The 26,487-nt window shown below is 41.8% G+C and overlaps 1 protein-coding gene across 2 annotated transcripts; it reads right to left on the bottom strand.

Moving 5' to 3' along the window:
- Positions 1–433: 433 nt before the first annotated feature.
- Positions 434–25,677, bottom strand: SHISA5 (shisa family member 5). Of its 2 annotated transcripts, XM_083869413.1 has the most exons (7): positions 25,616–25,677; positions 22,017–22,129; positions 21,638–21,724; positions 20,398–20,457; positions 6,831–6,946; positions 6,317–6,532; positions 434–3,821 (listed from the first exon to the last, which is right to left on the bottom strand). In XM_083869413.1, exons 3-7 carry the CDS (start codon positions 21,721–21,723, stop codon positions 3,745–3,747), a joined length of 555 nt encoding a protein of 184 aa, XP_083725539.1. In that variant the 5' UTR covers position 21,724; positions 22,017–22,129; positions 25,616–25,677; the 3' UTR covers positions 434–3,744. The 2 variants fall into 2 exon arrangements, with proteins under 2 accessions (XP_083725539.1, XP_083725540.1); XM_083869414.1 differs by lacking the exons at positions 20,398–20,457; positions 21,638–21,724; positions 22,017–22,129; positions 25,616–25,677 and adding an exon at positions 18,955–19,077.
- Between the last annotated feature and the right edge of the window lie 810 nt (positions 25,678–26,487).

Genomic DNA, 26,487 nt, shown 5'->3' with positions numbered 1-26,487 from the left:
CAACTAAGAGAAAATGTGAAATAAAACCGGAAGTGAAATTATTTATATTGCAGCTCCCAATACATTATCAGACTGTAAAGTAGTAACACTACGAAACTACCCAATTATTGTGGGGTTTTGATTGCGTGTTAGTGTGGAGTTTTATTTTCTGTGTTTCTCCCTTTGTTTTTCTTTTAAATGCTGCATTAGAATGTAGCTGGCAATTCAAGGTAATAATGCTGATACACTAAACACCAATTCACTGCTGCGTGGTGTCATATAGAGAGTACTTTTGACCTGCTCAGAGAAAGTATTTTCAAGTGAAAGACTAACAAGTCAGGGGTGTGAACACAACCTTTCTAAAGCATTTTTATCAAAATGATAAAATACACAAACACTTCAGCAAAAGCATCTGCAGACAGAGTAGAAGGCATCACTTACTTCGTTGAATTAACAGTTGATGAATGAGGCACAATACTCAACACACAAGTCTAAACAGGTTGAGAAGACATTTTTAATGGAATTACAGACTTCCTTAGAATCAATCCTTCTGGAGTTGCTTGGCAGCAGCCTGTCAAATGATCATTCAGGAGCTAACACTGTCCTTGCTTTATGTTGTGACCTGTAATTTTGGTTAGGCTTCAGTCTCCACCACCAAAACTGCTATTTATGATACAAGGTGACCTAAAGTACACTCAGTAACACAAGCTGTCAAACACATGAAGGAGAATGTAGCTTTGCAGATACACCCCTAAATAATACTCAAAATGAGGCTAGAGAAAACCAAGTTGACAGAATGTACTTGAAACACTGCATTTATTACAAAGGTGCATAGAGTTTATGCCATTTGGTTTGAATACTTATGTTTAACCTACAAACAACATACAAAGCGAGGTTACAGTATGTAAAAAAAGCAACAGTGATTATCTAGTAAACTCAATATTCTACTGTCTTTAATTTCACAAAACATTTCTGAAACAAAGGCACTTACAGAATTAAAAAAAAAAAAAAAGATATATCAACATTTAAAGTCTTAGCTCCCTCCCTTACAGCACTGTGGAGAGCAAATGTGACATGAAGGCAACAGCTACTGGGACTGACACATCAGCTGTCCTTAAACTGAAAACTTATGGATCATCGCCATCTTTTCTGTAACCATCCCATTCTCTTCAGTATTTGAAAACAAGTTTCAACAAGGCTGCAGGGCAAGTAGCAAATAAAATTTGGTCCTACACCTCATTGTTAATGATGATTAACGCACTAATAAGAAATTAATCACAATCTGATTAATTGTGAGCTGGACCATTTTATCTTCTTTCAGTAAGTTTTGTAACTGAATTAGTAATAGTACTGCTAAGGCAGTTTCTTGTACATTAATGACTGATCTCCTCACTTCTATATAGTTATCATTTGCACATGTCCACTGAAGGTTTCCTTTGTGTCCATTTTCAGGCTCCTTAACCCTTCCCACCACCACACACAGAGCAGTGACAATTCAGGACCATCTGTTTGGTCTGTACAGTTTCCACCCCAAAACCTCATATTTGGGAATGTCTGTTAATGCTGCCACCTTTCTTTCCTCCCATCTCTTTAGGGATGAAGACTGAGCCATCCTGCCATGAAACTGCAGATTTCCCTCTCACAACCCAAACATGACACTGTGACTGCCACGAGCTGCTCCCTCTGTCGCACCAGCTGGGGGACAGGAAGAGCAGGGCACAGTAAAAACCTCAGGAAGCCCCACACTGGATGCTGTACCTGTGCTCTCCCTGGCTAACAAAGGTGCTGGAACAATCTCTGCCCTCCTTCTCCACGAATGAACACCAGGGGTAGGATGTGTAGCAAGGGATTTATTTCTCCAGTTACTCAGTGCCCTCCCACAGAAACATTCCAGATTTCTAAGGCAACACTTCCTCCTCCATCCAGGAGACACCATCCTTTTTTGGTTGTTCCCATCTAACACCTGATGGTGTAAGGACATTTTGCCCAATTTCTCAGCTGACAAGGCAGGGAAGAAGAGGAACACAGACACAGGACATACATTGATACCTGCTCTCTAAGTGCCTCCCAGCACCATTTCATGCTATTAACTTCAGCACTCAGAGAGGTGTTAACAGAGGGGCACAGGTTGTCATGAACTCCAATGTAAAAACTTTCAACAAATCTCTTCTGAAAAGCCCTGAAAACTTTCTTTAAAAAAAAGAATGGGAATAATCCAGAAATAGACTCAAGAAATCAGGAAGAGGGACAAGGCTGCCTTTGACAGCAGCAATTTCCATCCACTCTGTGAGGTAAAACAATACCACCGAACAATAATATACCCTAAATGTAGAAACACAGGACAAAAGGCTCAATGGCCTCTCTAAAAAAGTAAACTCAGTGTAAAAGATATGTTAAAAATATTTCACTGATTATGTCACAGTGATACATGCAAGCAATAACCCAGTTCTATGAGGATTAACAACAAATTGCATTTCAATGTCAGAAAAGAGAATTGTTGAAGACAGTGAAAAAATCCTCCACCTTATGTTTGAGCAGTAAAAGATTCACAAAGCCTAAAACCCCAGCAGTGTTAAAAGCCATGAGGATGTCTCAAGATGTTTCATGACTGAAAGCATTACCTTCTTAAAAAACACATTACCTGTCTGTGACCAAATCCTTCCTTTCCCTGACTTCTCATTCTCTGCTCAGCTTTATAGGAACACTGAAGACAAAAGGGAGGTTTAATGCCCACTGTGGCCCCTCACCCAACATATTGTTACTCCAATGCAGATTGGATTTATAAAGGTCTGTAATTCTTAGGTTCCTGCCACCTACAGTTCCCACTAGAGACAGTGGAAAAACCCTGAGCATCTGAAAACCCCAATCTTCTGCTAACATCCCATCTCTCCTGTAAAATAAACTCCTTTTCTGTGATGAGGCAGGATGAATACTGCCAAGGTACCTCTGCTTAATCACATGTTAAGGGGCTGATTTTAATTCTAAACTCATCAACAGATTGCTGAAGTAAGCTTGTCCAATACTACCTAAAGAAGAAATACTCATCCAATATTTTTAATGAAGAATTTTCAGGGTTTCAGCTTTTGATCTATTTGGTCCATTAAGTGGCAGAGACTCTGATAATGTCTAGCTAAAACACTCCACAGAGGCACAGTTTATAAACCTTAAAACTGGGACAAAAAACAAGGAAATAACCAACTTGTGCTATTTAGAGCAAGCTCAAATGCAATTAAACATGGTTTACTACCCCTTATGGAAGGTAAGTGTGTTGCAAAAATTCCCTTTTGAATGGTAAATCAAATGTATTAAATGGTACCTTACCTAACAATAGTAGCTTCAAAACAGGCAGAACTTACGTAACATGTATCAGGTAGTTTCTTAGAGGTTAAGTTTTTACATTTTAATTCTGTGCAAAAGATTGCTACAGCTTTGGGTATTCAACAATGCTCATATTTGACCATTCCTTTCAAAATTATTGCACAGCAAATAGTATTGTGGTTCTGTATTTCTGCTCCTTCTTCACATTTCTCTCATTGTATCTAGAGCAAAATCTCTTTTTGTATTTGCTTGAGGTATAAATTAACTTCTGCAAGAAAAATACTCCTTCCTTGGAGCATTAAAAATAAAAAGATACTGAATTGATTTTCACTCTACTTAGACAAAAGATTGTTGTCTTCCAGAAAAATATAGTACAGGTGTATGGTGTAAACAGAACAAATTACATTTTGAAAAGTTTTGTAGGCAGAAGCACAGTAGAATAGCTTTTCAATAGGTGGGCTTCTGAGGATCCACGTAAGCAGGGTTGTAAGGGGGCTGGGTGGGGTAAGGGGCTCCAGCACCAGCTGCAAAAGAAAAACACAAGAAAAAACAGATTTGTAAAAGGTACATTCTGAAGTCCAAATATAATATGGCAATTTCTGTTTTGAGCACACAGTTAAGAGGTTCACCTTAGCCAGTATCTTAACTGGACTTGAAAACAACTTGTGCTCACTCATAAAACATCTGCATTTCAGAAGTAAGATCACAGCAACCTTTGTTCTTGTTGGCTTTGGGGCTTTTTTGATGCTGAGTGTACATGAGTAGCCTTCAGGGGAGAACCTAGTCTAAAAAAAAGGAACAGATCTGGCTCTGTCGCTCTTGATTTTTTTGGTTTTGAGTGTTTGAGTCTTTGCAGCCTGATTCTTACGCTGCTTCATGTAAACAATGTGTATTCTTAAAATTTATGTGTATGTTTTACATAGTTGTTCTCTGAGAATGAATTTGACTGATAGTCATAGTGACCAATGGAGTCAGGACGTTGTAACCTCCTTGGGCCAATCTAGGCCCTCTATAAAAAATGTATATAAGTAGATTAAAGTCAAATAATAAAAAGCCTTCCATGTTTGACCATGCTACTTCCTGCTGTCCTCTGTGAGAGTCCACACCCACGTCACAACATGTTACCCCTCAAAGTGCAGGGGTAACATCTGGTGACCCCTTCGTGTCTAGATCACATGGCTCAAAAAGAGCCAGAGGAAGTCAGGGGTGCACATACAAGAGGATATACTTGATAGTGTGCTGAGAAAAAAACACTGGCCACAAGTAAAAGGACTAGAGAAATCATCTTAGGATTCCTTCAGGGAAAATGTTTTCCTGCTAAGTGTCAAAAATTAATTAAGGAAGTAAAATAAAAGGAAAAAAAAAATTCCCACCACTACTGAACACATGAAAGACTTTGACTTATATACCAGATGTGTATCCTTTGAAAGAGATCCTTATTTTCTACTGTTCTGAGAAAAGCTGCTCTCAAGTGGCATCTTCATTTTCAGCTCTGTCAAACAGCACAAGTCTGTTCAAGTAGCACCTGATCAGATCCCTGGAAAGTGCAAGTGTGGTTATCTTCTGCTGATCTTGTAAAGTGAGTGGGTTTGGCTCCTGTGTGGCAGAGCAGGTATTCTCCCCTGCACTGTAATCTAATTAACAGCCAGCTCCTTGGTTAAAAGGCAGGAGAAATGAAGGAAAGAACTCTCACTGTGAGGCATTTTCAGCTGCAACACGGAAAGTGCTTTGGTAGGTTCCCAGAGGGAAAAAAAAAAAAAAAAAAAAAAAAAAAAAAAAAAAAAAAAAAAAAAAATCAAAAAACAACCTGGTTTTAAAGCTAACAGACCAGCAACAGCCTGAGAAACCAGAGAGCAAGAGAAGTGAAATGACTAATTTATTGGCTCCCTCATATGATAAAATGAAGCCAAAGCACTTCGGCATAATCCTGTAAAATCCACAGCTTCTTTGGCATTTATGACAGAAAAAGAGTCAATAGTCCTGCCAAGTCAGTGTTTTCACATGTGGGGCTGGTTTGCCTGTTATTAATGTACAATTTCTAACTGCGTGCAAATCTTCCACATCATGAAAAGCCATTTTATATTCGAGTTGTCCTGAAAGTTACTTTCTAAGGGCATTATTTACTAGTCAGGACTATGTTACTTAAAAGGATGAACAGTGAGGTTTGCAGGAGGGCTGGAATGTCCTACAGGTAACAGTCTAGTTTTGGCCCCTCTGAGCAGTCTGGAGACAATTGTTCAGAGAACAGCTATTACCAGCAGAACTGGGAATTAGTCATGGCAGCAATAAAGCTGTATGAAAACAATGCTGTGAAAGAAGGAAAGCTGAAGAACAAAAGATTCTGATAATAAAGTTGTCAACAGGCTTCTCCTTCCAATCACTTTGTCATGGGCAGGGAAACCTTCCAAGAGACCAGGTTGTTCAGAGCTCCATCCAAACTGGCCTTGGACACTTCTAGAGATGTGTCCATAGCTTTTCTGGCCAATTTGTGCCAGGGCCTCAAAAACCTCACAGTAAATATTTTTTTTCCTAATCACTAATCTAAACATGCTGTCTTTTACTTTGAATCCATTCCCTCTTGCCCTGTCACTACATCATGCTCTTACAGAATAGAGCTAGCAAATATTAAATTGGAAAGGGAATGTGGAAATATCCAACTCATGCATACATATATATGTATGTATATATGTTAATTTGCTTTGATTTTAATATTAAATGTCAGCTGAATTAGTAAAATGTTCTACTGGAACTGCTGACAGCCCCACACATTGCCAAATTTTGCCAGTACAGCCCCAGCTCACACCTCCTCTGGCAATGTTTAACACAGAAACAGTGATAGGGAAACTTCCATCAGGGTGAGTAACAGCACCCACCATAACTTGAGTTTTTATGTAATTTGTTTACATTTTTATTAACACAGCCATAGAAAATAATAAATATCAATAACACCAGATGTTCTCCAGAGCAACTGTCCTTTTAGCTGTTTTAGGAGATGAAGAAGCACTTGGTGCTATCTTACCTGCCACAGTTTCATGGTAGGCTGGGGGTCCTGCTGGCTGCATGGGGTAAGGGGGAGGGTACTGTGCAGGGTATGGAGCCACAGGCATCCCTGGCTGGGGCTGGACAGGCATGGGCTGGTAGCCTTGGTATGGAGCTGCTGGGTAGTTGGGTGGCCCTGCTGGTTGTTGGGGATAGGCAGAGTGAACCACCGTGGTGGTGGCAGTGGTCACCACAGCTACAGGCAAAGAAAAGGAACATGGTTAGTGCTGGTGGTTCCTAAATAAAACCCCCAAACAACAAACATGTGGTGGGAGGGAAGAGAACTTTTAAATGTTCAGAAAATATTTTGAAACATCTCTCTGCAACTTCACATTCTGGAGAGGCTTAAATGCTTTTTTTTAATATTTAAGTATTGCAACTTCTGAGCAGAGTATTTTCACCTCTTATAGGAACACAGTTTTCCAAGAGGGATTAAAAATTAAAAAAATCCTCCTTAAAGATGTCAAAAAGAAAATAAATCTAGAGCTACTTACGCCGTGGTTTTCGACATGCTTTGTACAGACAGCAACAGGAACAGGTGAGGCACAGAATAATAGTAACAACAATCACTGCAAAAACAGTAATTCCAATGGCAATAAGGGCTCCAAAACTGCAAGAGAGAGACCACCAGAATTGGTAAGAGTCAGTCCTCAACCAAACCTGCAGCAAACACATTGCTCCACCTCCAATACTCCAGTACTTACTGGACCAAGAAACAGCTCTGCAAGGCAGTGCTGCAGGAGGCCAGGTCTGCTAAGCCAGGAGAAGCTGAACCACCCCTGACAAGGGGTCTTTGGTCCCCCTTATTTCAGTCTGACTCTGTTGTTGTTTTAGTGAACATACAGATTCAGAGCACGCCCACAATGAAGCATCCCAGCTTTTGGGGTGACAGCAAGTTCTCTCCACATTCCCTAAGACCTCCCAGTCCCAAACTCAAGACAATCCCAGTGCTGAACAGATTCTTGGCAGGTTCCTTGGCATGTCTAAACAGGTATTTTAGAATCCATGTTCCAGTTAGGAAGAACTGAAATTCTGACTCTACTGCAACAGCAAGTATGCCAGGCTACATTATGGGATACAGAAACACCGCCCAAAACTCCCAAATTTATTACGGGAAGACCAGAGATTGCAACACCTTTGACTTCTGTGATGAGCACCAAATAATGGAGGCAGACAAAACCAGTTACCTCTGGAAACTACAAGTTCCATTTACCACACAGGGGAGAAAAGGTATCACAGCAAAGCCAGTGACAATTCCCTTTAAAGTGCTAAGTGAAATGATCTGTTTCCTACTGTCTGAAATCAATAAAGGCCATCTTCCATGGATGCCAAAGTCTCCAGCACTCTTATTTCTTTAAAAACACACTATACATCGGTTTTGGGAACAATTGCAGGAAGTCAGTTTTAACGAACAACCAGCTCTAAAATAACCACCAGAGAGTCGGTTTTGTATCCATCCTGTTTTTGCCTGTTGGTAGAGATTTTGGCTACAGAGTTCTCTTTGTTTTTTTCCCTGCTCAGTTTCCTGTTAACAGCTTTAAACAAAATGACACATCTCCATAGCATTCAGCAATTTTCACTTGGCTACCAAACACCCACCAAATGTGAAAATTGGATTTGAGTATTGGTGACACTGTAAGGTTAAATCACTGACAAAAAGAATTGCAAAATGCTTTACCTCCAGCTCAAATTTGTGAGACCTCACCTCAGTGTCTTCTAGAGCAATTTAACCCTTAGTAAGCTGAGCACTGACTGAACACAAACACTGACAAATAAAAAAGGCTCAATTTAAAATGCATTCTTTCCCCTTAAGAAAGGCTGCATCAATTTTATTCTGTTTCTGCAAAAACTAGAAGAAAAAGCTCGAGTCAAACCTCTTTCAAAACAATGGTTTTATGAAACTGTATCTGACTTGAGCACTGATTTTGTGAAGCACTAAATACAGCACTGTGGATACAACCATGAAGTACTGAATGGGATACTGTGGATTGCGCCCGTGTACTGCAACTGAGCATTTACATATAAAACAGGAAACAGGAACTGCTGCAGCCTCCTGAGGTCACAGGAACCATGTCAGAAACTGCCAGGAAAATAAATGGATTACTGCTACACAACCACAGGATGTAAAGGTGAAAATAACGTGTTGAGGAACACATCCATGTTTTGCCCCACTTATATGCACCCTTACAGAACGTTTTTGAGATGTTGATCTAAATATGCACTCCTAAACACCCAGCTTTTAAATGCCCTCTCATCCTCATGAGCATTAGCTTCACTTCAGTGCAGCAAGTTCACAGCCACTTCATCACCATCCAAACAATCCAATTTCTTTCAAGCCTAAAAAGCAAAATACAAATCTGATTTCAAGAGAAGAAGAAAACAGAGAGAGAACTGCACTCAATGGATTCATACACTGCATTACACATCCTGATTCCAATGTTCAGAAGAAACAGCAGGAACACCTGTGACAAACTGCAGACACCTTCAGAAACTGCAGGACAAGAAATGTCAACTCCAATTTCTGATACTTGTGGGGCAGCCAAGAGCTTTTTCTTTCCTCTTGTTTCCACTGCTGGATCAACCCTGAAAGAGCTTCTCACTGGGGAAGTTGACATTACTTCCATCACACACAGTTATTCTCCAGCATGAGCAGAGACAAAGTAAAGGAATCTTCTAGGTTCTTCCTTGGTTTTTTTCTCAGTAAAGGAAAAACTGCTTTGTTCTAGAAAACTATGCTATGGAAAGGAATTCTTGTGTCAAGGAAAGAGATTAGGGCTGACAAAGACACTACATTGTACAGACAATGAACTTCTTGAACTTTAGCAAAAGCTGGGCAGAATCAAAGATATCAGAAAACCTGAAATAAAGTGGAAAAATATTTACTTATCATAAATTACCAAGTACAGCAGGAAACTGGTACAGCTTCCTTATCTTTCACAATCAAATTAATTTCTTATATGAGGAGAGAAAACAGCACAAGCCCATCTGCAGCCAAGCTGGCCATCAACAGATAAAACCACTGACCATGGGCTCCATTTGTTTATTTTTAATAAAGATTTCTGCTCAATGAAGCAGGTATCTCATATTTGCTACCTCTAATAAGGAATGCAACAAAAGCAAAGCTAAAAAACCAAGACACCATGTCCTCATCTTCACCAGGTTGTTAAGAGACACCCTGTGCATTTGGATCACTTGTATCATTGGCAAAATGACACAACCATGACACAAGGACATTTTGCACCCATCTTTGGAAGGGTTAAATGGAGACACATGTTTGAAGTGCAGGTGTGTCAGGTGTTGACATTAGAGTTCTGTGTTTGTGTGCGCAAACACTGGGATCCAGTTCTACCCACTGAAACACTGTCTGATTGCTGCAGACCAAAATTACAAGCTTTCAGAGACAGCCCAGTAAAATAAGTAAAGTAACGGAGATGAGTTAGCTCTGCTCACGGTTCTTTAGGGAGTGTAACAACCGATTATTGGCAGGCATTTTTATCACCTACTTCACAGCAGATAATTTTTCTGCCAATGCTAGGTTTAGGCAGGCTGATATCTTAGAACAGCACAAAGTAAGGAGACATTTACTGAAAAAACAGTAAGTGCTGTGAACTTGTAATTCATGTCATCGATATTCTCTTTCGACACTGGAGTTCTTCAAAAGAAATTGTTTTCTAACTATTTTTATTGACAATCAAAACTAGCAATACTCTTTTGGAATTTCTGCATGGTCAGTCACTACCATAATGGAATGCCTTTTTACTGCCCAAGGAATACTGAGCACTTCTTGAGCATTTAAGTGATATCCCACTACTGAAAAAGGTGCAGGAAGGCTGCCACTGAGGGATGACAGTCAAGTGAAGTCAGAATGGTGCTCAACATACTTTACTCAGTGAACCTTCTAACCTTCAGGAGACAAGACATTCCAGGCACTGTATAAAGACTCTCTTGCAGTGTGCTTCTTCTGAGACAAAGTGCTTCATTTAATTGCTTTCACCTGATAAATCTGCCTAAAGGGCTCTAAAATATCTGGAAAAAAACATTTTCACATTAAATTATAATTTAATTACTGTTAGCATTGTACATAAATGAAAAAGAAAAACGTGAGGGATTGTTGCTTACAGATTCTTCCCCTGAATGGTTATCATGAGAAAGCAAAAGCCAACCAAAACTGAAAGCACACCTGACCCCTGGATTCTTCAAACAAACGTCAGAGTGCAGAAATCGGCGTGGCCACAGCCCCAGCTCAGAGTGCTCTGCTGGCGTCAGCCACAATTCAGGTTTCCAGATTCCCACATTATATATACCATAGTCTAAATAAAGCACACCCAGTTATAAACAGCTTGAGCTCCTTCACTGACATTTCCTCCTCCTTTCTCCTCACAGAAAAGTGAACTTTTGCAAATGATTTCATAAGACGCAAAATCAAACCTAACAGCAGTTTTTACTGCAGCAATGACAAACTGCAACTTCTCATAAAATGTACAGGAAAGCAAGTATGGAGAGATTTACTCCATTTAATAAATCTGGAGAGGTAACATCCTGCCTTTTCCTACCACCACCTCTCCCCTGCCTTGCCCCACCTCCACTTCTACCCCCACCCTCTGAGCTTTGGAAAGCACTGAGGTGTATGTGTAATGAGAATGTCTCACAGACTCACCTTTAAAGCTGTCTAATTATTCAAAATATCTATCAGCTCACATAAAGGGAGTTACTTGCCTATTTCACCCCTTTCAGGACTGAATGAGATGCAATGGGCATATTAAAATGTGAGAACCGAGCCCGGGATCTAAATAATACTGTTTGTAGAAGTTAATTCTCAAGGCAGTTGTTCATGTTGGAGATCTCAATCTTGAAGAGTCAAGTGGAAAAAAAAAATGTAGTTTATTTAAAGCATTTTCAAATATCAAAGTTTTGATTCCAGCAATGTATTTTTAACTCCTCTTAATAAATGACTTCTTCTTAAGTCAGTGACATTTTGTAAGCTGATACCAGGAAGTTTTCACATATTTCTTTCTGTCTTTCTTTCTGCGAGTAGGACACACTAAAAATTTTGTCTTAAAACAGGAAAAAATATCCAAATGAACAATGAGACCACCTAGTTATGAAAATTAGTTTAAGCAGCCTTTTTATGGTGCAAGTTTTAATCTAATCCAAGATTTGTTACATGCTTCAAGAAACACATTGGCAAGGTTCTTTTCAAAAGCACTGCTGCTTTTAAAAGCAAACATTTACAAATATTGAGTTATGGCTGTAACATGGGGTGGTCTGGAAAGACTTCAAAAGCTAATTTAGGCCATTCCTAAAAGTAAAATAAAAAACTGAGTATATGTATGTAATTCCTTACTGCTCCAAAAAAGGATCCAGTTCCCAGAAATGTGATGAAATAGTAAATATCCACATTTGCCCTGACTCAGGTATGGGGCATGACCAAACAAGTCCTCAGAGAGAGATGCTTAACTAACATTTTTGTCACAGCCATACAATGCCAGATACTGCCTCTAAAGTTTAGCAGGAAAATAATATTAAAAAAAAAAACAAAAACAAAAACAAAAACAAAACAAAACACACACAAAAAAAAAAAAAAAAACAAAAACAAAAACAAAACAAAACAAAAAAAAAAACAAAAAACAAAAAAACAAAAACAAAAAAAAAAAAAAAAAAAAAAAAAAAAAAAAACAACAAAACAAAACAAACAAAAAAAACCAAAAAACCACACCAGTAAGAATTCCCAAGAGCGTTCCAGAGGGATTAGTTTTTACAACTTTATTAACAACACACTTCCTCAGTTTAATGTTTTAGCATAGAAACTCAAAACATAAGAACGACTTTCCTAAAGATTAAACAAAAATAATTTACTATTACACAGAAAGCAAAATCACAGGAAAACATTAGCCTGACTTTAACACTTGCAAGAGTGACCAGGCTATTTCAGCACAGCCAGGAGCTTCAGCACAAGCAGACAATCAAAATATACACCAGAGTTAAGCCTCCTAGTCCAGGTGCAATCACAGTAATTGCTGGTGCAGCCTTGGTCACTCCTAAAACAGGATCTCTACATGATCAGGAAGTTTCCAAGTGATTCTTGTGGTAGGCAACAGGCAGCTTAAGACTCAGACTGAACAGCATGGTTTCAATTTTACAAAATCTTGGTTGTTTCATCAGATTGGCAGGTTTGAGTAACTGCAAAGTCATTTTACAAGCTCTGCAATGCAGTGAAGAGTGGATTGGAATGGTGCTGTCTGATGTTTCAGACAAATGTTAACTCAATTAGCATTTCACAGTATCTCTGCTGGGTTTCCGCCCATTTACAGCACCTTAATGTCACAAAAAGGGTTTCACTTTATTTTTACTAACCCCTCAAAGCAGCAGCAGCTCAAGCCATCACTAACTGCAAACTGCTCTAGCAGGGACACAGATTAAATGAAAACCCCTAAAACTCAGCACTACTTTCCATAATTCTTTCTGGGTACTCCCAAAAGGAGAGTTTTCAATGGGAGCCCCAGGAAAACAACTCTTTTGTTTACTTGCAGTATTAACAGCCCTGGGCTACATCTCCCAGAGCCCACAGCTGAGCACAGCCCAAGGACCCAGCTCTGGTGTGAGAAACAACCTAAAACAACAACAATAATGTCACGGGAAGCAAGAAACTCTGCAACTGCCAGAGTGCTATGGAAAAAGAGAAGGCAAGAGTCTTTCAGGAAGAAGTTTGCTAAATATGAACTGAATTGAGCCTTTAGGTGTTTGTTTAAATAGGCATCTGATGTGGATTACCTTAAGCCCAAAAAATAAACTTTAATTTTATACACAAAGACCTACTTGAAATAAAGCTAACTACTATTTTTTAATATTATATTTACATATTTTTAAAAATTCTCCATTTTTATAAAATAACATGTTTAGCACAACGTGTTCCTAAACAGTCGTTACAAGAAAGTGGCAGGGAGGGAACTTCCTGGAGTTTGTGGTTTTACTCAGACATCTGACATCCTGATCCAACAGGTTATTATGGAATATGTATACAAGCATCTCTTCTTGGTCCACAAAGAGTGCACTTGTACTAAATATGTCTATTTATATAAATCCCTTTCTAATACATACTAAAAACACGATTTTCCGGTGAAGTTTGCCAAGACATCTATTATTGTACACTTTGTAGACAACTGAGAGTAATTGCTATAAGTAACTGGTACATTAAAATATGCACATAACAAGGGGAAAAGGCAAGGCTGCATTCAGAGAGACTGAAGTCTCTCATCAGCAGTGCAAGAATTAACACTGAGGCTTCATCCAGGCCCTCAGATAATTTCAAGTCCATTGGACCCTCAGCATACAAACTGTCCTTAAACACAATTAAAAGCATTTGCTTCTGCAAGTGGTAAATAAATTTTACATGTTCCTTTAGTGGCAAAAAGAGAATGTAGATGGATTATGGATATTTAAGGCAAACAACATGAGTCAGTTCCCCTCCTACCACCCACTTCAAGGACACAGGATGTTACCCCCCACACCCAAATTCAAATCTGGCAACGGGAAGGATTTTATTTTCCTTAGATGGTTAAACTGAATTAACAGAGCAAGATTAACTGAGAAAAAACAAAAAAAACACAACTAAGTGACACAAAAAAATTTCCCCACAAAAACTGCAATATTATGAGTTTGCTACTGCCAATACCATACTAATTCTAGAAAGCAGATTTAAGCAACTAATTAGAAACTAACTTGGCCAAAGAATTAAAGGATTTTTTTTTCCTGGCAAATTGAAACCTCGTGTATGACTTGTCAAACACACCAAAACTGCAGTAAAAGGAAGTTTGGACTCAGTTATATCCACCTGCTTTGCCTGCCTTATAACCCAGCTTTTATAAGAAACACATCCTTTTCTTTGCCCACAATACTCATATATCATCACACATGTAAAATTTCCAAACACTGTGTACAGGCATGAGCAAGTTTAAATTACATAAATCAATTATCCTATGCTACTGTGAACTGATTCTGGAATATTATTCATCCAGCACAACAAGGATCATCAAGGAAAATCTAACACTGTACAAATGCGAACAGACCACTGCAGCAGAGGTGACATCTGGCCAACCACTACTTAGTTTAAATGGCATTATTAACAAGACCTTCACCAAAAGAGTCAAAAAAGTGACTTTGATGACTAGTTCCTTTCACAACCTAAAAAAGGGAGGTTTTTCAAGTTTACTTCTTGGGGGAATTGAGAGCCAGAGATCATGCTAATAAAACTAGAGGTGTATAACACCAAAAATGAATGGTATAAATTGTTTTGGATACAAAGATTTTGTCAAAAGGCCAATCTCTACACAACTGGTAACCTCCTGAAATTAAACTATTTTTTTCTTTTCACCAAATACCCTACAGCTGCAATTTTAAAAAGCTGAGCAATTAGGGTATTCTCCTCCTCCCATAAGACATCTACAAACACAATCTGGGGCAAAACAAATATATCCAGCTACACCTCAAGCCATGGCTTTTTTTATGGCAGTATATGAAAGAGCAGAGTTGGAACTACCTTTGGAACTGACACACTCAACTTTTACAGATCCTAATAAATAGCCATTGTGGTATTTTGAACATGTTTTTAAAGGAATCTCTGTTTCTTGGGCTAGAGGATCCTTCTCTGAGGGTTACCCTACCTGCAACCACTTCCACAAGCTCTCTTCAGAGTCAACTTGTATGTTGAATTTTTACTGTTTTCGGAGTCACACAGAAGCACAGCAAAACCCACAGCTACAGGGAACACTCTACCCTGGTAGGTACCTACAGTCAATGAAGCACAGAGCCACAGGAAAATTAACTTCTGAAAGAAATCCAAGTGATCAATCTTGCTGTGTCTTTGCATGCTCAGGCCAGGCTGTCCTGTTTGCTGCTGTCAACAGCTCCCTGTGGTTAGCAGAGCACACTAACCCAGCCATGCACATCTGACTCTTGCACCCAGGCAGCATTTTTCAACCTCTCCTTCCTGCTTGGTTTCTGAGGAAATGGAACCTAAGTGTCTGTAGTAGCAGACACCACAACTCATAACTCTCTGCCACCTTCAAGCAGCTTCTTCACCAAGAACACAGTGAACACAAAAGCAAGCACCCTGCAATGCAAGTTGCCACTGCTAATTGTGAAAGCTGATGTTTACTCTTCAGGCTGGTAAAAAGCACAGAACATTTTTCTAAGTAGCTTCAAATCCAAGTCTCAGCTGTTTCCAGGCAAGAAGCTTACATTCCTTGGTGAGATTAGGCTGTGCCTGAACACGAGCCCCACAGAACAGGATGTATGCAGTTTAACTCCTTTATTACAGAAAATATCAAGGACCAGCACTGGAAAAGAAATCTCATTAAACAGAGACTGCTTACATTTCTAGAAGCTTTTTTTCAATTTTCATGGAGTCTTCCCTCTGGAAACATTTCACACCCACCTGGACACATTCCTCTGTAACCTGCTCCAGGTGACCCTGCCTTGGAGGGGGGTTGGACTGGATGATCTCCAGAGGTTCCTTCCAACCCTGACAATTCTGTGATTCTGTAATTATCTTCATGATTTACTTTCTTATCATTGGCCCCTATGACAGATCCTGGAGTATCCAAACAGACCAGCAAGTGTAAACTGGAGTCCCTGATAGTGATAGCAGGGGAGGAAAAACGAGGCATATATCCCAGTATTTTTGACCTTGTCTGTGGAGAAAATTTGGGCTTGAAAATATCTAAACCAGACAAAGCAAATCAGGATAATCATATCACTGATAGAAATATGCTGGTTAGTCTGTAGCAGCCTATTGCAGATGCCACATTTCAGACAAAAGCAGGTAGAATGACATGGATTTTCTCCATATCACAAAAGGACAAGGAAGCCACAAGACTACGCATGGCTCAAACCCCAAATGAGCACATCCTCATCCAACAAGGCTGGTCTGTCTCTGCTGGCCAAAGCTTCCCAGGAAGATGGACATTCTGCCTCCCCCTTCTCATAAGGAGGAACAGCCTTGCCTCAAGCATTACTGTACCTGTTACACAATCTGCTGTAACTTACAGGCAGAAATTAATTCAGAAACAAAGCTCAATTAACTGCATATACAGACATGCGAAGTTTTGTTTCCAATTAGAAAGCCCAGTATCAGCTGCCCCAAATACATTATTTTCTTCTGTAATCTGATACAGATGTTCTGAATTGCTCCACCTCCTTAAACACTCAAATGCTTCACAATTAGCTGAATTGTAGATATGAGTCATCTAACTTCCTTTTCCAGTAAGGGTCACTATTGGAAGATTGGCATACCAAGGCTAAGTAATCACATTACCAATGAAAATAAGTCCTGTCCTGGTGAATCAGTGCTGTGCTTTTTGCACAGTTTCTTAAAATAAGAATACTACATACAGCAGAATGAAAAGGGAAAACCAACTAAATTTACCTTTATGCTCACAATCCATCTTTGAAACCAGAGTAAAGCACGGAAAAACTCAGTGATCCAATTAAAACGGGGGGAAAAATATCCTGAAACGCCTTCCAGTAGTAAACTCTTGCCACAACACGTTCACTAGTAGCAGAAATCAGAGAAATCACTTATGGTCAAGGAAAAATGGTGACAAATTTATCAAGTTCAGCAGTATGAAACCTATGCCTACATCCTGACCTAAAAGCTCCACATGATCTTTAAGGAGTGATCGACAAAGTAAAAGGCCTGAATGTGAGTTAACTCTGACTTTTATACTTTTCCTAGAATGCTTACATTTGCTTCCAAACGCAAATGCTTTCAAGTACTTAGAAGTGCACTATTAATACACTCCAATGGAGTGTAATTTATTGTCTTTAAAATGTCCTAAGATCATAGGGTATGGACTGCTTGCAATGTGAAACACACTTAAAAGGACTGCCCCAAGTGTATGCCTGCCTCAACAGCACCTGATGCTCAATATAAATACTGACAGACAGTAATATTAAAGGATGATACTAAAAAGAAATCTACTGAAACCTGGCACCCTGCTGGCACTACTGCAGAAGACCTCAGAATAAACACAGCAAAAAAGCAAAAGTACAAACAAACTGGAAATTGCTCAGCCAGGCAAGACAACAAACATTCCACAGTAGCCCTTCCCTAACCCAGTCCTTAGAATTAGGGTGTAATTGTGGCAGGACTTCCAAGCAGGGAGAAGAAACACCCAGATCACAGAGTCCAATGGCAAGTCCACAGGTAGTTTGTAACTAGCCCCCAGAAAGAGGAAGTTCTCTTAAAAAGATGGGATTTGTGAGCCGTGTGCCAGGGTGGTAACTCGATCTAGAAATCAGCCCAAGAATGGGGAACTGAACACTTTCTGACCCATAATGCCAGGAAACCATCACCTCCTTCTCAAGGGCAGTGTCTAAGGTAATATCTGCAACTCCTAAGAAAGAACAGGCCACTAAAGGAAATTACCCTTTGTTGTCTCCTGTCATGTTACAAAATGTTCAAACAGAATGCTTATCTTGTTGCAGACACAAAGAAATGCTCCAACTGACATCAGCCCTTCTCTCTACACAGTGAAGAATTAAATTAACATAGCCATCAAGAAACAAGGCAAAACTTGCCTTTTAAAAGAAATTGGCACGGAGAGAGAGGGTGGAGTATACCTGGCAGGCAAGGAAGCAGGACAACTCTTCCAGAAGGAATACAGCTTACTACTTGGTTAAAAAAGCACAGAAACCTCAACATACATAACAAAACATTGGGCACTGACTGTAACTAAACAAATACCTACTTGGTGTCCCACTGGCTGCAGTCACAGATGGTACCACTCACTGCAATTCCCAGTATTGAAACACCCGAAATGGGACAGCTCAGTCATAAGTCATTTTGGAAAGTTCTGAGATGTGGTTTTCCTCCAGAGTCATATCCAGGTGGCTTTTCAAGGGCAGTATTCCTGTGAGTAATTACCACCTTTCTAATAAAATTGCCTAACAAGAAGGCATGTTTGATGTCAAGCCTAGGCCTTTGCATAACAGTAATTTTTCAAAGCTGCAATGTAATTGAAAGGGAAAAGAGGAGTCACCCATCTCCTCAAGCTGAGACATCCATGGTTCTCTTTTTAAACATTCCATAGCTGAAAACAAAGGTAATTCAAACAATTTAACTGCTCCTTCCTAAATTTCTTTTCTGTCATTTATAAAGAGGAAGTCTTGACTTGAAGATAAGGCTCACGCCTGCTGTACTGGAAGCACGCATCTGAAGACAGAGTATCAGCCTAGCTGAGAAGGGGCATCCCTCTTCCAAAATATGTGTTACAACAAATCCTTCTCCTTGCGGAAGAGACCTCGCCAAAAAAGACCAAGACTCCAAGACACCCACATACCCCCTGCACACCACCACGGCAGCGCCTATTGCCTTTAGCGCGGCTCCTTCCTCCCCCCGCAGGAAAAGATGCGCCAGAATTTACCCAGCGGGGGGGCTGTGCCGGGGAGGGCGCACGGCCCCGACCCGCGCCCGCACCGCTCCCGGCGGCGATGCCGCTCGCTCGGCCCCGCTCGCAGCCCGTACTGAGCCCGCTCCGCCGGAGGTACCGGGAAGGCCGGGCGGGCTCCCCCTGCAGCTGTCGGGGTCCCGTGGCCAGCTCCCGGAGCCCCGGCGCTTACCCCATGCTCGCCGCCGCTCGCCCCGCGCTCGCCGCCCGGCCCCGCTCACGTCACGGCGCCCGCACCGCCCCTTAAAGGGGAGCCCCATCGCCCAAACCTACGCAGAGGCGTCCACCGGCCAGCGCCCGGCGTCACCCAGCGCCGCTCCGGAGTCCCCAGCGTAAGGAGGACACGGAAGTCCTGGAGCGAGTCCAGGGGAAGCCACGATGTTGATAAGGGAGCAGCTCCCCTGAGGAGACAGGCTGGGAGAGTTGGGGCTGTTCAGCCCGGAGAAGGGAAGGTTGTGTGGGCACCTCACAACACTTTCCAGGGTCTGAAGGGGCTCCAGGGAACCAGAGAGGGGCTCTTTGTCAAGAACTGAAGTGAGAGGACAGGGAGTAAATGGGTACAAATGGAAAGAGGGAAAATTTAGGTTGGATATTAGGAAGAAAGTTTTTACTGTGAGAGAGGGTGGTGATGCACTAGAACAAGGCTGACAGTGAAAGGTGTGGATGCCCCAATCCTGGTAGTGTTCAAGGCCAGGCTGGATGCACCTTCAGTATGTGGGAAGTGTCCCTGGCCATGGCAAGGGGAGACTGGGAATAGATCATCCTTAACGTCCATTACAACCCTGTAACATCCTGTGATTAATCCCTGCCCTCTCTTCATCATCATCTGCACTGTGAAAGACTGACACATTTTTACAGCAGGACTCCTGTCATCACCAATACAGGCTTAAAGGAATTCACTTCTTCCCAAGATTGAAACAGATGGAGAAATATTGATAAAAACTAACTGCAAAAGATGCTAGAACACCAAGGAGATACTTCAAACAAAAGCAGATTTTCTTCCAGAGCCACTATGGATTTTCTAAGAGTACAAAGCACAGAGTAATGGCCATAAACTAAAACAGAGGATGTTCCACCTCAACATGAGGAAGAACTTTGTTTTGTTAAGAATGGCAGAGTACTGGAAGAGGCTGCCCAGGGAGTTCATGGGGTCTCCCCTCTGGAGACATTCAAGTCACACCAGGACACATTCCTCTGTCACCTGCTGCAGGTGACCCTGCCGTGACAGGGCGGCTGGACTGGATCTTCAGAGGTCCCTTCCAACCCCAACTCTTCCGTGATTCTGTGCTAATGCTTCAACCTCCTGTTCAGCAGGGAGGATACAGATTATACACAGAGACTGTTATGGTCTAAATAGCAATATCCAACCTCTTCCTCATCTCTCTCCTTCTTCCAACACGTACACAGATTTTGAGTGCACCACACCCTTAACACACAAATAAGTATTTCTATTTTTGTATTCTAGCAGCAAGGAATTATGGAATTGTTTAGGCTGGAAAAGACCTTTAAGATCACCGAGTCCAACTGTTAACCCAGCACTGCCAAGACCACATGTCCTGATTACCCAATGAAGAACGTCCACACAAATCCCATTTTAAAAGCTTGCATGGCTTACCTGGGGTTAGGAGAATCGAAGAAATCATCGGGATCCTGAAAAACCTTCGTGTCAGAGATCCTGTAACAAGAGAATTCATCTCAAAAAATGGAATTTATGACTTATTCAAGTTACCTAGCTAAGTTTCAAATGCTTATGAAAGGTAATGTACACTAAAAAGAGTTTGTTTTTGTTGCCTGTGGTACTAAAAATATGGATTTGACAATTGCCTGACAGCACCATTCCAAAGCAGTTTGGCAAAATCCAAAACCAAATAAACCATACACAGGTTTGGAGCAGCTGTGGATAAATGCATTTACCGCATTAGCCCTAAGTAACTAAAGTTAGTCAGTGATTAACAACAAAAATCAACAAATTTAGCTTTTTACTAAGCTCACCTTCACCATTAATTAAGCTTAGTTTCACCCAGGTAATGCTCTGAAACAGGCATCCCTGCTGCGGGGAGGAGAGAGGAGCAAGCACAGCAATTTATCCACCAAGTGGGGTCAAATTCTCATCCTCTACATGGAGAGAAAACCAAACACCAATTTTATGAGGGTTTCTGTCACCTTCAGTCAAACTGAACCAAAGGCAGAGCAGAAGTGTGACATTTCAGTGTCACTCCCTCCTCCATCTGGCTAAAGGATATCTGGCAGTCTTTGCTCCCACACTACAACTGCACAATCATCACGGCCTCCAAGGACCAGAGTTGTACTTTGAACAAGGCCTCTCATGCCTGGGTAGGGGAGTAATCCTCACTTTCCCTGCAGAGATATGTGTGCTCTTCTATGCTTCACAGAGACAACATCAAGCTCAGACCAGTGTTTCACCCCAGACATCCTTCAGTGGTTAAGCTCCACCTGAGCCAGGTGCAAGATAAGCCAGTGGCTCAGCTCAAGTTTATGCTCAGCCAGCCTCCGTCACTGATTTCCCAAAGCACGGCTGGCAATTTTCCACATTATCCTCTCTGTGACTACAGTCAGAACTCCAAAAAGGTGGTTTTGGAGTGTGTCCTCCCTGCTCCTTTGAGAAGCCTTTCACTTGGTAACATTCTCCATCTGGAGCAGGTACCAATGGCACCTATCTGGTGTCCTGGAGCATTCTAAAGTGTTAAGTTAAGCTTTCAATAACAAGGATTTTCCACACACTCTAGTGATACTGACAACAACAATCGTTTTAACACACATCAGTGCATATTGTCTCAGGTCTTGAAGGCCTCCCACCAAGGTGAAAAAAAAGCATATTAAAGCTTCATCCCAACCAGTTGTTAGACAGCGATTCACTGAGTTTCCTCATATTCTCGTTCATCTTCTTTAAATCTTCCCAAGTGTCTTGCAGGTCAGCCATCCTTAGAGAAATTAAACAGAGTGTAAGTATTTGAAAATGATCAAGAGACACACATCAGTTCATGCATTAATTCATCCAGCTCATTATTCCCATTTTACAGGTAAGTAACAGGCGTTAATGTTGAGCCCTGATAGAAATATGGAGAAGAAAGATCCTTTTGGAAGATTTAACCATTAAACTGTGGTTTTGTCATTTGATGACAGAATTATAATGTGTTGTATACATTCAGTTTGCCTTATACCTTTCATTAAGCTGATTGCACTGGAATTTTGTTTATCAAATTTTAGGAATACCTTAGAGCAGCAGTATGGATCCAGACAAGGTCCACAGCAGAAATCAGGACAGGATGGTGTAAACTGTACTTTGCCAAAATAACCAGTATATGGCTGACAATCCTCACCCAAAACTGAAAATAATTACAAACCAATAGTAAGTAAAGAAATAATCATACAAAGTCTTTTTCTCACACTGACCAGATCACCTAAGTTAACATTCAAATATGCTGAAAGTATTTGGGTCGGGTCTTGTAAACCAAGTATTTCCTTTAGTGTATAGCAAAGGCAAATACTCCTCACACACAGAGTATCTCATCTTCATCAAGCACCTCTATCCAAATGTTCACACAGACATAACCACTAAACTGCATGAAAATACAAAATGCTGGTGATATTCTCTTCACTATATCTGATAGTAGCTGCCAAATTACTGTAAAGACTCCAAGAGCAACACGAGTTGCCAAAAAGGTTAACAATACCAAAAAAGCCCTAAGATCAGTTAGAAGAAAATGTTAAATTTTCTTAGAGATTTGACTTGATGGAAAAGATGTAACACTACCACATTCAGTGTACGTTTGGGTTTCCATGTGACTTGGTTATTTTTACCTGTTGCTTTGTTTACTTTACAGAAAATCTTAATGCTGATAATCCATTGTAGAAAACAGAGATGTCATACAACGGATTCTTAGAACTAAAATCAGTCAGGTAGAATTCCCACTGCAAGCATCACCATGGTGCAGCTACAGTGGTGATGCAATGGGGATGTTCATGTACCAGGATGGCTCCCTTAGGGAACATCCCACACTTCCCAGAACTGCATTGGGCTGACACATTCCTTAAGAGACTGGCTGTTTTCTCTGTCTTTGCCCTCCCAAGCCTGAGTAACTGCACCATAAGAATGGCATATTAAAAGCTTTTAACTGCCACATAAAAATACTTCCCAAAGCTTACACAAAAATCATTTCCCAAGAAGGGTATCACTTCATCTTTCAGTGACAAATGCTGCAGTCAGCTGGTTTCTCTTCATCATTTTCCTTCCTATTGCATATCATGTAAATAAGACATACCCTGATGTCTTGCTCCTAAACCATACTCCATCCAAAAACCTCAAATTCCTTCAGATGTAGTTGTTCAGAGAAAGCAAATGGGAAGAGGCAAATTTTTAAACTGACTGACAATATTTGAACTGACTTTTAACATTTGAAAATTCACTCTTCACTCTCTGGCATCAAGAAATACCTGAATACTTCAGCTGTTGCCTGGAATAAAACACAAAACCTTTCCAAATAGTGTCAAAATGATAATATAAATCCAAGACTTTAATTGCATTAATGATGCACAATATGGTGATATGTACACACAATACAGTATTTCTACAATTTTTACAAGGTTGATTAGCATATCTATCAAATATTGTCCAGTAAGAAGAGCAGTTGGTTAGGTAATTCTCCCCAGGTTCTCCCCCACTGGAGCCCTCCCAGTCTTTTTTTGCCCTACACTTTACTGTGTCTATGCTGTAAAATGCAAAACAAAGTGTTCTTGCTATACTTAAGACTAAACAGAATTTCAAGAATGTATTAGTAAGGTTTTGGTAAACTATGGGGGAGGACAGGAAAAGTACTAGAAGTTGTGACTTTGTTTTAACAGTCTACAAAGTTACAAATACATGGAAAATACATAAAAAGCTAAAAATATTTAGGTATCACAGCCAACCATAAAAAGAAAAACAGAATCTTCTAAGGGTGTAAACATGGAGGTTCATTAAGCAGAAGCAAAGAGGAACTTCTGTACCCATAGCACAGTACTTTTTACAGCTTTACATTACGCTTACACAGTCAATCAACTCTTTCCTCTGCAGACATGTAATGCCACCTGACTCCTCCCTCCTTCCTCTATCCTTAACTAGGAAATGACAGGTTGCTAAACCAATTCCAAAATACCTTATGAAATTACACAGCAAGGCAACCAACAAAATTCCTCCCTTTATCTCACAATTGTACTACTGCAGCTCAATAAAATAACGAGGAAAACCAAAAGCCAGTTCTCAGGTGGCTGAGCTGAGCCAGCAAGGGCTGAGCACACCAAAGGAGAAGAATTTAGTGCCTCTGCTTTGTTCCTCTCTTCTTCCATCAGCTGTGTCATCCATGAGACTCTTCCTCAACTGACTGAATTCTCCAGCTGATCAACTGATGGCACATTTTCCCCCATCTGGTCTTCTGATAGGTTAATTATTTTAATCACTTGAGAACAGGTACAGTCCACACCCAACCCAACACAATCCCAACACTGAGGGGTTCCTCCTATCCTGCAGGGCATCAGCGTGATGAGTTCACACCATCAGTACCACAAAAAAACCTTTAACAGACCGACCAAGTTCCATCTGGAGAGCAGAGCTGCCAAACTCTTCCCATCCAGTCCCCAATCGCTGCAATAAGTACTGATTTCCACCCCTCTTTATGCAAGAGCAGCTCGCACAGAACTACAGCTATAGCACCTTCACGGTGAGTCAGGTTAAAGAACTCTTTTTCTGGTGCACTGATTGTAGCTCAGCCCCCAAACGGTGATCCTGGATTACTCTGACCGAGTCAAATGTCTTCTTGCACGTCACAAGCAACTTTCCTGCACAGGTTTGTGCAGAATTTAATCTCTCTGATTGAGACCACTGATATATAAAATATAAAGAATGCTTCTCCTTCTGTGAGACCTCACCAGCAAAGTTCTGTGATTGCATCCACTCTTTCTAACCACATGACAAAGTTGGGGAAGACCACATGGTCCATCCTCTAAGCACAATAACAAAATAGCAACAGATAGGGCTGCTGAAAAAAACCCCAATTATCAATAATAGCATTTCATGTATGAACTCAATCATCAAAAAAGCTTACATAAGTAGTGCTGTTTATGTGATATCATCATTGAACACCTCGATGTTTCTATTATCTTCCAGTAAAAGGGTAGAATTTACTGTGTCGGGGGTGAAAAAGTGAAGGTTTTTAATGGCATGCTTCAAGAATAACCGGCAGCCACTTTAGTACATCACTGCCTTACCTCAGTTACCAGCACTCCGTGTCATCAGGCGGTGCCCCGCAATCACTGCTGGCCGACACCACCGCCCAACACAAACTCACCCTACTTCGGCAGAGGTTTTCCCTGGGCGAACCCAATTCCGCGCCAAAACCGCTGTGAGCGTGTGGGCACTTCCCGCCGCCGGGACCCCGTGCCCCCCACACCACGGCTCCTCAGCCCCAACTCCACGGGTACACAGCCCCAACTCCACGCGTTCCTGAGCCCCAACTCCACGGCTCCTCAGCCCCAACTCCACGCGTTCCTGAGTCCCCACACCCCGGCTCCTCAGCCCCAACTCCACGCGTTCCTGAGCCCCAACTCCACGGCTCCACAGCCCCGCAAACCACGCGCTCCTGAGCCGCCGCCCCGGCACTGAGCTGAGGGGGCTGAACTCGCAGCCTGGGCCTCCCCACACCGGGGGTTTCGGCCGGGCCTCCCCGGGGGATGTGATCACCGACTCCGACAGGGACTGCAGAGCCCCCCAACGTCCCTGAACACAGGAACCCCCCCCCGCTGGCCGCTCCCGCCCCTCAGGCCCTCCCCGCACTCACCGGGCCCCGGCAGCAGCAGGAGGACGGGGGCAGGCGGAGCGGCCGCGCCCCGGGGTGGGCAGGGAGGGGCGGCCCGCGGAGAGCGGCACAGGCCGAGGGCGGGCCCCTGACACCCGATCGCAGTTCCTCCTTCCCCGCTCCCCCATCGCTGCTCCCCGCTGACCGGCCGCGGCTCCCTTTCCCCAAAGCCATTGCTGCAATACCAACTAACTGAAGGTTTCTTTCTCCCCGAGGGGACAGCTCATCGCAATATCACAGAATCACTTCGGTTGGAAAAGACCTCTGAAGATCATCGAGTCCAACAGGTGACCGATCACCACCGTGTCAGCCAGACCATGGCAACAAGTGGCACATCCGAGCTTCCCTGAATGAATCACTTCTGTCAGCATCAAGCTAATGGAGTTATGTCATGCCCTGGCCTTGGAAGGCCAAGCAAAATACCAGAAAGGCTGGTGAGAAAATCCCAAGCACCAGAGAGTTTGTTTTGGAAGGTGGCTGGTAAAGGAGGGTCTCTGGGGACACTCTAAAGGCAGAAGCCAAAGGAAGCAGTCACTCCGGGCAGTGTCACACAACTAGTACTGTAGGACTTCTGGGCACTTCAGGCTTCTGTCCTGATCCTGAATTGCATTTCAGACCTGAATTCTTCAAGGCTGGATTTCATATTCCTTTTCCCTGTTCTGGTTGTACCTGAGACATCGTCTGGTTGTTGTCCAGGCAGGTTCAGTAGTGGGCTCTGATACTGGCTGAGGAAACATTCCTGCTGCCTGGGCACTCCACCTGAGCCCATAGCTTGGGCTGCCTTCCCCTGGGGACTGCTCCTGCCTCTGGATCATAACCTGTGTTGCAGCACTGTTGCTAAAGAACACTAGGAC

The sequence above is a fragment of the Zosterops lateralis genome, assembly GCF_965231275.1.
Source record: "Zosterops lateralis genome assembly, chromosome: 11".
NCBI lineage: Eukaryota > Metazoa > Chordata > Aves > Passeriformes > Zosteropidae > Zosterops > Zosterops lateralis.
The sequence above is the reverse complement of the archived record's forward strand: the minus strand, read 5'-3'. Positions and strand labels throughout refer to the sequence as shown.